This window comes from Arvicola amphibius, chromosome X, assembly GCF_903992535.2.
Source record: "Arvicola amphibius chromosome X, mArvAmp1.2, whole genome shotgun sequence".
NCBI lineage: Eukaryota > Metazoa > Chordata > Mammalia > Rodentia > Cricetidae > Arvicola > Arvicola amphibius.
Genome location: NC_052065.1, coordinates 133,577,426 through 133,591,459, shown reverse-complemented (window position 1 = coordinate 133,591,459; position 14,034 = coordinate 133,577,426). Strand labels below are relative to the sequence as shown.

General features: G+C 43.0%; 1 protein-coding gene across 1 annotated transcript in view; it reads left to right on the top strand.

The window, feature by feature from the left end:
- Positions 1-226: 226 nt before the first annotated feature.
- Positions 227-14,034, top strand: part of Cd99l2 (CD99 molecule like 2) — an 84,282-nt gene continuing 70,474 nt past the window's right edge. The window contains exon 1 of the mRNA XM_038316996.2: positions 227-365. Coding sequence (XP_038172924.1) covers positions 299-365 — 67 coding nt within the window. The 5' untranslated portion in view covers positions 227-298. The remainder of the gene's footprint in view (positions 366-14,034) is intronic.

Genomic DNA, 14,034 nt, shown 5'->3' with positions numbered 1-14,034 from the left:
CACCCAATCCAGATCGCGCGACAGAACGGGTGTCTGCGAGCCCCGCCCTCGCCCTATGCCCCGCCTACGGACTGCGGCGGAGTCCCCGAGACGGCCGCATCGCCCAGTCTCTTGCCTGAGGAGTTGCCCCCCCCCTCCCGCACGGGTATTAAGGCGCGCCTCTCCTGTCCTTTCTGGCCGCGCAACGGGTGCCAGCTTTGGGCGGGGCCCTGCGGTTGTGACAGGCTCCTCCTCCCCAGCTCCTCCCCTCCCCGCCCCCTCGGGCCCTCCTGCGCTAACCCTGCGCCTGCTCCCAGTCATGGTGGCCTGGCGTACCGCTTTCCTCGTTTGCCTCGTTTTCTCCTTGGCCACCCTGGTCCAGAGAGGTAAGGTGGGAACGGGTTGGGGCACCCAGGGACCCCGCCCTGTGGCCTGGGGGTCGCTCTGCGCATGAGCAGCCCTGCCCCCGTCTGACCGGCCTGAAGTAGGGGCTTTGGGCAACTTGGCCATTCTTGGCCTAGGGGTGAGGGTCTGAGGCTTCAGGGACTGAACGCACTGTGAATTGTATAGTTGAAGATGAGTGATGGGACCCTTCTTACTGATTTTAAAACACTAGAATGTTAAAATCCTGGCCAAGTAGATGCCACCATTGGTGCCAACAGCTGTTCCCAGGAGTGTACCTTGGGAAAACCTTGGAAAAAGCAGTCATTTTGAAAATTGGCTCTGAGGCTACCTGCAGCAAAAACATCTGGAGAGCTTCCCAGGTGACTTCCTGGCTAGATCTCGGTGGGCTTAGAGTGGGGACAAAGCGGAAATGGGGCGGGAGGGGGCAACTTGTGGGTCTTATATTAATTAGTTCTCTACATGCTATTGGTGTTTGTTCCTACACTTCTAGAGACTTTGGCCATATTTTGTGGAGGAGATGGACACAGAATCAAAGAAACAAGTTTCTTCCACCTTGTGCAACTCAATTTGTGCACCAGGCCCAGCCACCTGGGCATCACCTGGGGTTTTCTCAGAAATGCAATATCTCGCACTCTGATCCTGACCTGAATCAGATTCAGTGTTTTATTTAGAGTAATAACCAAATCTCGGAGTACTTTGCAGAAACATTCAAGTCTGAGTAGCATATTCTTATGATAAATACAGTCTGTGCTTGGAAATAGTATCGTAAACAAGTACCAGCAGAGTCTTCTTACATTTATTTATGTCCCGTCTCCACATCACGAAAAAAAAAAAACAAAGCAAAACAAAACTCCAAAACAGCTTAAAAAAAACCCTGTAATTGTAACTGAGCAGGAATTGTGCTTTGAGCTTTCTGAAAATGAAGGCAAATTTACCCATGAAAAACACAAGCTTAGGAAGACAAAACCTGGTCCTAGCACTGCCTTCTAGTAAGACATGTCACATATAAGGAACACTGGTAAAGAGGAAAGCACCTAGCTCAGGAAGTTATACAAAAGATGCAGAAATGGTTAAGGACAACCCTGCTGGAGTTGCTACAAGAAGAACCCTTTAGCGAGCTACAAAGGTATGGCCAGTCTGGGTTTTAGGGGGTAAAGAAAGCCAAGTCTTCAGTCTCTGCAACGACAACCCGGTAGAGGGGGAAAATCAGCCCAGACATCAGATCAATGGGATAGACTGCTATGGAGAGAAGGAAGCAATCTCAAGGATAGAGCTGCTGAATTTTTTTCAGTTTCTCTTTGGGGTTAAAATTTTATTATCAAATGAGCTTTTGTAGAGAAAAGTATCCATCTGGTAGCCCACCTTATCCTTGAGAGCTGTGTTCCAAACACTGTAGGAGATGCCTGAGACTACAAATGTGGCTTTTATTTTCCTTTACTGGAATTGGAACATGAAACCCTGTGCATGCTAGATAATTGCATCTTATGGCATGGGGGTTTTGAAAGTAGACTTGTAAATGACCAAGCTTTGAGTTCAGAGAAACTGAGGAAGCTGGTAGAGCTGATGTCATAAGTGATTAATTGTCAGCTAGGGTTAGCTCCCAGGCTTCTGTGACTCCATCTTAAACCACTGGGTATAATTAATTTAGACCTGGAGGGTGTCCCACTGCTAACCTTCAGTGGCTTCCTGTAAATGAGTTCTCTAAACCTGTTCGGTCAGTCCATATAATGACTAACAATCACAAAGGTGTCTTTGACCCAGGGATGTGTTCTTCATTGATCAGCTACCATTTCCTGGGTGCTTTCTGTGTACCAAGTATAAAATATATCTTCCTTCTTTCCTTCCTTTTTTTTAAAATGGGGTCTCATATAACCCAATTTGGTAGCCTCAAATTTGCTATGTATCCAATGTTGTCCTTGAACTCCTGATCCTCCTGCCTCTGCTTCCTGAGACCTGGGCTGACACTTGTATGCCACCATACCTAGCATTATCTTGTTTCAAATTGCCACAATAATTCTTAAGGTTAGCTATTATCCTTGCTCCAAGTAAGGGGACTGTGGTCACATATTAGAAGAAATAACCAGGGTTCAACATAGATAAGAGTGCCACCCTGTGCTATTTTCTTGACCTAGGAACACTGAGCCAGATGTAGTTTTCTTTTGAAGGTAGGGACCCAATTTTTCTGTACTGGAGTCCACAGAGCTCTGCCAGTGTTCCTTTATTCTTGTTCCTGGTCCTCAGTAATGGATTGTGCCTCAGCAACCTCAGCAGGCATACAAAAGGTCCCAGAAACACAACTGGGAATAAGGTGTAAGTCCCTCCAGGTTCTAGGAAGTAGACTCAGGTTTTAGCTCTCTGAAGTTGAAAGGATGGTTAAGAAGTCATACACCTTCATTCCCAGCACTAGGGAGGCAGAGGTAGGCAGGTCTCTGAGTTCAAGGTTAGTGAGGTCTACAGAGTGAGTTCCAGGGCAGCCAGGGATGTTACACAGAGAAACTCTATCTCGGAAAAACCCAATCCCCGCAAAGTCACTCTCTAAAGACAAAGGGGAGTTAACTTCAATATGTATCTTACTTCTTCTGAAGTATCTTCTGAGGACAGGTGTGTCATCTGAAGGTACCCAGAGTGTGGAAGTTGTTTTTTCTGAGGCACCAGGGAGAAAGACCTCAGCTGTGTATGTAAGTCTTAACAGGGGCTGTTCCTTAGGAAGGCCTTCCAGGAGCCAGACTCTTAGTGTGTCACACACATTCATTAGCCAACCCAGGAAGGTTGACACTGTGACCTGCTCTGCCTTTTGACATACATAATGATGTGTTGCAGTCTTGAAAAACAATGGAGCTGCGCCATGGTGGCGCAGCCTTTAATCCCAGCACTCAGGAGGCAGAGGCAGGCAGATCTTTGTGAGTTCGAGGCCAGTCTGGTCTACAGAGCTAGTTCCAGGACAGTCAGGACCATCCAATTAGTAAATAGACAGCTCTGAAAGGAAGAAACATAAATGACTAAGAAATATTTGAGGAAGTATTCAACATCCTTAGTCTTCAGGGAAATGCAAATTAAAATTGCTTGAGGTTAGAATGGTGCTGATGAGGGTGTGGGAGGGCCTTAGTCATCATTGATGAGAATGTGCACTGGTGCATCCACTGTGGACATCAGTATGAGACTCCTCAAAATCTGCAAATAGAACTCACATATGATTCAGCTCTACCATGCCTGTGCATGTAACCAAAAGACCTTAAGTTAACAGGCCACACAGATACCTCCATACCATATTTGTTGCTATACTGTCCCCAATAGCCAGGATATGGTGCCAGTCTAGATGTCCATCCACTGACAGATGGCTAATGAAAATGTGGTACATGTACACAATGGAGTTTTGAAACAATTTAAAATAATTTTATTACATAATAATAATAATTATTATTATTATTGGGGGCACACACATGCCACAGGGCACATGTGGTGTTCAGAGGACAGCTTCCTTTAGTTGATCCTCTTTTCCCATCATGTACTCCAAAGAGATCAAACTCAGGTCATCAGGCTTGATGGCAGGTACTTCTACCCACTGAACCATCTTACCCTCTCCACAATGGAGTTTTATTCATCTTTGAACAAGAAAAAAATTATATTTCTTGCTGGAAAGTGGGTAGAACTCGAGGTCATCATGTTAAGCAAAATAACTCACTCAGAAAGACAAATACCCGGATGTTTTCTCTCAGATGCTGAGTCTACATATGTATGCATGCATATATTTACATTTATGTGACATGAAGATAAACCAGAACTGTTGGGGAGAGGTAGGGGAGTAGTAATGTGGCAAGAAAAAGAGAAGGTAATGGGGAAAAGAGAACTATCACATTTTCTCAGATATGACATATATACATACACATATATGACCTAAATGTTGAAGGAAAACGCTCAGCCCCCAAATAATCACACAGAAACTATATTATTTAAATCACTGCTTGGCCCATTAGCTCTAGCTTTTTATTGGCTAACTCTTACATCTTAATTTAACCTATTTCTAGTAATCTGTGTATCGCCATGTGGCTGTGGCTTACTGGGTAAATTTCCCAGCACCTGTCTCGGTTGGGGCTACATGGCTTCTCCCTGACTCTGCCTCCTTTCTCCCAGCATTCAGTTTAGTTTTCCCCATCTACCTAAGTTCTTCCCTATCAACAGGCCAAGGCAGTTTCAGTTTCTTTATTCACCAGTGGTATTCACAGCAAACAGAGGGGAATCCCACTTCACCTAAAGGCAAGAAGGAAGCAGAAGGAAGACTAGGAGACGGTAATGGGCAATAGGGAGGGTGAACATGAGTGAAGTACAACAGTATATGAATGAAAATGCCATAATGAAGCCCATTACTTTGTATGTTAATTTAAGCAATGAAATAAAAGTAGTATGCAATACCCCACTTCCTACATGGAAATCGTGTAGCTCTAAAGGGTTTAGGAAACTTCTGGCGAGTTTCTTCAATTATACCATGGGGATAATCCTCTTGGTGTGGCAGTTATTAGGATTAAATAAGCGTGAGTGTCTGAAGTGCTCAGCACAGGACCTGTCTTCCAGTGAACCCCTTTCAGGTTAGCACATATTAATCCTACATCTATATGTTCCAAGCCACATTTCAGATATACACTTTGCAAATCTTGACAGCATTGTTTACATGAAATGTTGAGAGATTGCATATCTATAAAAACAAAAATAGATTAGTGGTTGCTAAGGATTAGGGGAAAGGGGATGGGAAGTGATTGCTTAAAGGATAAAGGCTTTGCAGAGTGATGAGCATGTTCTGGAAATAAAGAAAGGTGATGCTTGCACAATCTTAAAGTACTTCAAAAACCATTGAATAATACATAGTGAAAGGGTGACTGCATGGTATATGAATTATATATTTGTTTAAAACAATTCATAAGGCTGGAGCTTTCATTTATTGGTAGAACATGTGTTTAATATGTACAAGGCCCTGGGTTCCATCCCCAGTACCTCAAAAAGAAAGAATGCATAAATAAATTTAAAAAGTAAAATGGCTGTGGCAGCCCATGCCTGTAATATCAGCAGCATTTGGGAGGATGAAGTAGGAGGATTGCTGTGAGTTTGAGAGCAGTCTACGCCTTTTAAAAATTACAACAGTCAGGACTATATGACAGGTTCCTGGCTAGCCTTGGATTATAACCAACCAAAGTAAAACAATGTAAGCCAAAACACCACATCACACCAAAAACAAAACAAAACAAAACACTGAATGATGTCCTAATTATGCCAGGTGTGGTGGCACATGCCTATTAATCTCAGTGTCCCAGAAACTGAGGAAGGAGGATCTTGAGTTTGGGGCTAGCCTTCTGCCTCAGCAAACAAACAACCAGAAGTAGGTGATGTGGGAGGTCCTTCTGTCTATGTGTTGCTTTTATTGGTTAATGAATAAAAAAATTGTCTTGGCTTATTAGTAGAGCTAGGTGGGGAAAACTAAACTAAATGCTGGGAGAAAGAAGGCCGGGTCAGAGAGAAGCAATATAGCTCCGCTGGAGACAGATGCCACATGGCAATACACAGATTAATGGATATGGGCTAGTTTAAGATATGAGTTAGCCAGAAATACGCTTAAGCTATTGGCCAAACAGTATTGCAAATAATATGGTTTCTGTGTGGTTATTTCAGGAATCTGGGCAGCTGGGAGCACATAAGCAGACTCCTACAACATAAGGTGCACACAGTTGTGGGTTAGGACTGGTTGTCAACAGTTGGGAATGACCACAGTGGCCCCAGGTGCTGCAAAGCTGAGTGGCCAGGCTGGGATCCTAGCAAGAACCTGTGGACTGACTCAGGGTATCAGGTTTGATAGATGTGCCCCAGAAAGTATGCAGGATTGACTTTGAGCTACTTAGCCCTGCCTTTCTCAGTCCTGGGAATTGGGCATCATGAGGACAGAGAGAATTTTCTTTCCTTGAGTGCTTCTGGGATCAACATTATGAAGTTAGTCTTCTACAGTATCTGGAGACTCTTTCAGTGTTGCAGGATATTTGATCACATTGTGAACCGAGAGATTGCATTATTTACTGGAAAAGACTGTTTCTAGTTTTGGTGTGGCTCAACCCTAACACACACCTTTAATCCAAGAGCTTTCTGCTTGAATATTGTAAAGAGGAACAAATAAAGTCAGCTATAGGTCAAGAGGCAGAACAAGCAACCATTGATAGGAAGTGAACATAGGATTATTAAGGAAAAACCTTAGATAGTGAAAGGGAGTCAGGAAGATGGATAGAGAGATGCACAGGAAGTAGAAGGGAGGGCCATTCATTTTGAGGAGGGTGTTTGGAGACAGCATAGGAGAAGGAGGCTTCTGGGACAATGGCGGAAGAAGGTCAGGTGGGTGCTTTTTCTGCCTCTTGGAACTAGCAGGCTTTCACCCCAGTATCTGGCTCCTGAGTCTTTATTGATAAAATCAAACAATTGAGATTTTGTTAAAAATAACATTTCAGTCTTCAGAGCTCTGATAAGTTTTCAGCTCCTTCCTTGATGTTATAGGCCTTGTCTTTATACCTCTTCACAAGGTAGATAATGGGCAACTGTAACGAATGCACAGAAGCCATTTGAATGGGCATTTTTGGGTACCAGGGAAGGGCCTGGCATTGCTGTAGTGAGATGACAATGAAGAGGCTTCTGGCTGCCCAGAGGGGCCTAAAGAGCAGGAGCTTCCTTGAGTTCAGGGAATATACTTTCCTTTTCCAGTGGTGTCTCCCACCTGATGGTTTGGCTTTTCCAGCTTTGTATCCACTGTTACTTTGGACATTTTGCATGTCATTCCTCTGCTGCTCTTGGGTGCCTGAGAAGCCTGGCTCAGAGACTCCTGAACCTAATCTAGACTCAACCCTTCCAGAAGCCTGCTGAGAGGTCCAGTGAGTGGTGATTTGATCACCATTGGATGATCTGTAATCCCAGCATGCAGGAAGTAGAGACAGGAGAATCAGGAGTTCAAGGCTAACCTCGGTTACACAGCAAATTTGAGGCCACTCTTCAGTACTTCTGGGTATATGTCCTGTGTATGACTTTAATCATCTAGCCTTGGAAGTTCCAAAGTGTTGCTTTCATTGCTCTCTATGTGTTACGACTCACATAGGATAGTTGAGATTCTAGGTAACAGTACAAATTCTGCCTTGCAAGCGGAGGAGTGTCCAATGATCTTTAGCCACAGTTTCAAAACTGTGGCACAACCTCACTGAGCTAAAATGCTGCTTTTCCCAGTACTGAGCCTTTCCCCAGTACTCCTAGTTGCAGTAACTGTGTAATGTAAATATGAGGCGCGTCTCTTTGGTTCCTTAAGTAGCAAAGATCATTCCATGTATTTGGTGTCATGACCATCTCTTTCTTTCTACCACCTTTGAATGATGCCATGCTGTGTTGCCAGTTGTCACATTTTCTCTCTAGTGAGGGGGCTGAGCTAGTTGGCTCTGAAAGTTTTTCTAGGATTTTCTCTGTGGGAAGGCTTCCTACAGAGAGCATAATGCCCAGCAGGGCAGTTTCCTTGGAATTGGCAAAGCATGGGTCTTTAGGAGTCTAGAGTAGCTCTTTAGCTGGGGCAGCCTGGAACCCTTTTCTACATCAAAACAGAGTTACTGAGGTTTAACTCTTCCTATATGTAGACCACAGGGCAGGTCCTTACCCATATATGCCTTTGAAATTATGCCTGGAATTTGGGGGGAGGATTGCTTATTGTTAGGAAACTTGTCTAACATATTTGAGGTTCTTGGTTCCATGAAATGGGGGTGGGCAATAACAGAAAAAGAAAAGTTGGTTCATTGGCAATGGATAGTTTGTTGGGGGAAAGTGGGTGCTGTTCTGTGCTCTGTAAGGTGTTTGGCACCATCTCATGTCTTTAACCAGCAGATGCAGGTTGCAGCCTGCTTACCTGCCCTTCCACATGAAGATAATTGCTGAGTGCCCAGGGTGCTGGAGGGCAGAATCTCCACTGGTAGAGCACCACTGATCTTGGCACAGATGTATATCTTGTGACTTCCAAGATGGCTCTGTATGTGTTTGGTGCTAGCGGTGGAAATGAGGGCCTTGTACATGCTACTCAAATGCTCCACTGCCAAGTCACAGCCCAGCCCTTGACAACTCTTTCTTTTGAGACAGGGTCTCTATATGTAGCTCGGGCTGGCCTTGATCTTACACACTTCTGCTGCTTCTCCCAAATGCTGAGACTAGGGTTTGAGGTAGCATACATGACTTTCAGATATATACTTTGGAGTTCCCCTTTCTGACTTCAGTATACTCATGAGTCACCAAAGGTTTCGGTCTTCATCACTGCCTCAGGATAGATATATTGGAAGAAATGAGATCACGGGTCATCTTTGGGGTTTGGCATCAGCTCTGCTGATCTCAGAATCCATTCTGGAGTCTTTGGTGAGCTTTGAGTTCCTGCTGGTTAGGTCAGTGGTCACTAAACTCTTTAGGTAGATTATTTTTACTTTTTATTATTTATTTTTATTTTATTTATTTTTTGCTTAGACAGCCAAAGAGAACTAATATCTTTCATGATAAAAGGTGGGAACAGATCCTTCTTAATACATTTTATTTTGGGGAACCAATGAAAAATGATAAACAGGAAATGAGCCAGAGACTTGCTCAGACAATACTTACTTGGTTACAGCAATAATCGGTGGTCTTTGAATAAACTTGGATGCTGTATGAAAGTGTAGAGAAAGCACAAACTCCATCAACGAGGGACAGCCTTCCTTGCCAAATTGCCTACTGTGGGCAGTACTACCTCTGAGTAGGTGAGCCTGGACTGTATAAGAAAGATAGCTGAGCAAGCCAGGGAAAACCAGCCAGTGTTCCTCTATGGCCTCTGCATCAGTTCCTGTCTCTAGGTTCTTTCCTTGATTTGCTGTCCTGACTTCCCTCAGCGATGGACTGTTGGCAGTGTAAGCTGAAATAAACCCTTCCCTCCTCAAATTGCTTTTGGTCATGGTGTTTACCATAGCAACAGGAAGCGAGCTAGAATAGCCTAAAAAGCAGTGAGTTCCATTATGGCCTTTCCTATTTGTTTTGATGACCCTTTCTCCAGTCCTATCCTACACGCTGGTCCTTTCCCTACCACAGCATGCTGATTCTGCTTTCATATCCCATGGGTTTTCCTACCCTCTTTTGTTTTCCCTGCCTGAAGAGCTCCCAAGATTTGTACCTTCACATGTAAATACATATATGTAAAAATTAAAAATCTAGGTTATGTGTGTAGTAGATGACAACATGATGCTTTTGAATCTGGCTTATTTTGTTTAATCTAATGATCTGCAGTTGTTCCTATTTTTGTGAAACATCATGATTTTATTTTCCTTATGGTAGAATAGAATTCTATTGTGTTTATCTACCATCTTTTCTTTATCAACTCGGTAGGCTGTTCATGTTTCTTGACTGTTGTGAATAGTGCTGCATTAAATATAGATGGACATGATTTATGAGAGAGAATATGAAGCTAGCTAATTTTTAGTTTGAATTCTGCAATGGATTTTTTTGTAGTGGGTGGATAAATGTGTAAAATGGTCAAACTGTAAATTCAGTGTAGAACGCCACACCTTTGGAATGGCTATTCTAACTGTATAGGAATTCATTGAGATGGATAGACTTTGGGTCTGGTCAGTCTCACTGCCTGATAATTTTTCTTTTCTTTCTTCATTTCTATTCCCTCCCTCCCTCCCTCCCTCCCTCCCTCCCTCCCTCCCTCCCTCCCTTCCTTTTTGTTTTGTTTTGTTTTGTTTTGTGAGACAGGGTTTCTGTGTGTAACAGCCCTAGCTGTCCTGGAACTTGCTCTGTAGACCAGGCTGGCCTCAAACTCACAGAGATCCACCTACCACTGCCTCCAGTATGGGATTAAAAGCGTGCACCACCACTGCCTGGCTCCATGTATGTTGTTTTTAATTTGCAAGTCCTTTATAACAAAAGTTTTTATAAATAAAAAATACACTTTGATGCTAATACAGTTTGCTGTGTCTTATGCCTTATAATCTGATAAATATCAGCTAGAACCCATATAATGAAAAGCACTTGGACTCAAACCCTTCTAGTATCTAGAGTTGTAAAGACCAAAAGACTGATGCTTCCTATTTGCAAATTAATACCCAAGAGTGGAGTTTCTGGGGTTCACAGTCCTTGTCACTTCATTGTTATAAAGTGGTGCCCAGCTGTCTCCCAAAGCAGCTGTGCTGGTTCTGGCTACTACCAGCACATTAAAATAGCCATTGTGTAATAGCCTTGCCAGCGCTTGGCCTTGTCAGTGTTATCGTGATATAGGTCTATAGGATTTGCACGTTTATATTACTCTGCTTTAATTTACATGTCTCCTGTTACTGTGTGGCTTGTTCAAGTTGATTTCTTCTTTAATGAATTGCCTGGTCAAGCCTTTGGCTAAGTTCCTTGATTATTATTTTCTCCTGGTTCCCACTCATAATGCTTTATTTTCCTGTGTTCTTGGCTGTGTTTTTCTTCTGATACACTCATCATCATTTTATATATATATATATATATATATATATATATATATATGTGTGTGTGTGTGTGTGTGTGTGTTATATAATATATATAAAATAATATGTAATATATTATATATATATAATATATTATATAATCCTTTGGAGTCTAGAATATATATCCTTTCTTCCAGAGAGGATTTCTTTTAGGATTTTGTCAGTTGCCTTGTTTGGTGAGCTCAGGCAAACCTGAAACAAGATTCTGACCACTTGCCTTGGTGTCTGTCAACAGCTCCAAGATCCTTTCGGTCTCCTGGGATTTAATTTAGGAAAAGCAGCTTTGTTTCTGAGTCATTCTTATTTCTTGGCTCTAACATTTTGGTTCTCAATTTAATTTGGGAATAATTTTCTATTACATTTCTTAACTTACTGTGCAGACGCTTGGATTTGGTGCCTTTACCTGCCTTGGAAAACTTCTGCATGTGTGGCTCCCACCTGTCTGCATTTCTTCTGTCTCATAGGCTCCATCAGTTCTCTTTGATTGCTTATTCATTTTTTAAAAACATTTTTATTCTTTAAGTTTTGTACATGTACATACAATGTGTACTGAGTGTATCCGTGTGCCGCTCACTCCCTCCAATTCCCCCTAGTTCCTGCCCCATCATGCTCCCAACATTTTTTTATTGCTATTAATAGTCTCCTAAATCCAGTTAGTGTTGTACATAAGAACATGAGTGTGTAGCCGGCCACCGAGGTGTGAGCTACCTACCAGTAGCCACACCCACAAAGGAGAGTGCCTCTCAAAAGCCATCAGCTTGCTGATGCCTCCTCTAAAAGTTTCAGGCACCATAGGCTGGCCTCAAGCTCACTGCCTCCAAAGTTCATAGGTGTGCGACACAACATCTAGCCTGTTTTGTCAGTTGAGCTTATGTATGCATGTGTGTGTGTGTGTGTGTGTGTGTGTGTGTGCGCGCGCGCGCGCGCGCATGCACGCACATGCACCTGAATATGGAGATCAGAGGACAACTTGCGGGAGTCAGTTCTCACTCTCTTCTGTGTGTGTTCTGGGGATTGAACTCAGGTTACAGGTGTGGCAATGGTCTTCTTCACCCACTGAGCCATGTTGCTGGCTTGACATACAAGACTTTTATACCTCCTGTCTCTGAACTGGAGAAGCCTCTGTGTAGCAGGATGATTCTCCCTTTCCATCTAACATGTGAAAACACTCCCATTTCCACATACCACAAAATCCATTCATCTACAGTGCACAGTGGTTTCCATGTACAGTGATGGACTGGTACTAAAGCTCTTTCTGGCTGAATGGCTTTCTGCTGCACAGACGAACACTTAAATGTTGTCTGTCTGTTCCTCACTGGACAAATACCTGGGTTGTTTATCCCGCATGACTGTTGTGACTAACATGGCTGCAAACATTCAGTACAGGTTTTCGTGTGGCTTAGGTTTGTGTGGACTTTCAGCCGACTTAGGTTTTATTTGGAAATTACCAAATCATGTGCTGTCACTATGTTTAGCCTTGCAGGAAGAGCCAGACTGTGGAGTCCAGCAGTAGTAGACTGGGTTTGCTTCCCCACAGCCTCCCCAACACAGGCTAGTTTTGTTTCTTTTCTGAGTCGGACCATTCCTGAAGGTGTGAAGTGTTAGCTCACTGTGCTTGTGGTCACAACGTTCTTCTTGCGCTTGTTGGATCCTGTGTTCTGGAGTGAAAAACTGAGCTGGAACTGGGAGGCCCTGGCCCTTCCCTGCCTCCCAGGGGTCCTTGTCCTTTTTTTGTTAGTTAAGTTTAGTGGTCCCAGACTTTTGACTGTGAATTGGCCCTCTGTCAATGCACCTTCCCTTCTGCTCTTCCTCTCTACAGCAGGGGCTAATTAGACATGCTTCTGCCCTGCTTTCATTCACCCTCCTCTTCCTTGATTCTTCTCATTCACCTGTGATGTTCACGTGTTCTTTCATTCTCTCTCCCCTGCCCTCTACTATTCCAGCTCTAGCTTCTTTGAGTCACCCTTTAGTTTCTCAAGCTGGAGTGTGACTTCTTTTACTTGTCCTGTGCAGGGTACATGCATTCCCCACTCCAAAATCCTGAGATTTGGGATGCTCTGAAATTTGGATTTCAAGTTTTTGGATAAGGGATGCTTAATTTTCAAAGTTTGTGTGCATACTCCAAAATCTGAAAATCTGAAGTCTGACTGTGTAGCCCTGACTGGTCACTCTGTAGATCAGGCTGACCTTGAACTCACAGAGCTCCACCTGCCTCTGCCTTCTGAGTACTGGGATTAAAGGAGTGTGCCATCATACTTGGCTTACTTTTACTTTTCTTTTGATGTTATTGCTGCTGATTCATATTGTTATTTCAGTGATTCACTCAAGATATTATTATTGCTCAGTTTAAATTGCCACAACAGATCATGACTGTTAATATTTTTTATTTTCATATTTATTTACTTATTTGTTTGTTTATTTATTTTTTGTTCTTTTTTTTTCGAGACAGGGTTTCCCTGTAGTTTCTAGAGCCTGTCCTGGAACTAGCTCTTGTAGACCAGGCTGGCCTCGAACTCAGAGATCCGCCTGCCTCTGCCTCCTGAGTGCTGGGATTAAAGGCGTGTGCCACCACCGCCCGGCTGTTTGTTTATTTTTTGAAATAGGGTTTCTTTGTAGGTTTAGAGCATGTTCTGGAACTTGCTCTGTAGACCAGGCTGGCTTCGAACTCACAGAGATCTGCTGGCCTCTGCCTTCAGAGTGCTGGGATTAAAGGTGTGTGCCACCATGCCTGGTGTGACTATTAGTATTTTTAATGTATTTTTTATACTTTGAAATTAAAATACAACTGTATTGTTTTCCAACTCACCCCCTTTCTTGCTCAAATTTATGGTCTTTATTTCTTCACTTGTGAAATCTCTCTCTCCACACACACATACACACACAGAGATAACTAAATATTTAAACACAACATTTAGGTAGTTTTTTTTTTTTGGAACGCATCAGATTCCTAGGAGTTATAAGCAAACATAAGCTGCCTAATGTGGGTGCTTGATCCTTATGCCTCAACATCTCCAATGCAGGATGAGAGGCATGTCTGGCCTCCACTTGACTTAAAAATTTTTTTTAGATTCGTTTTTTTTATTATTTTTATGTGTATAAATATTTTGCCTGCATAAATGTATGTGCA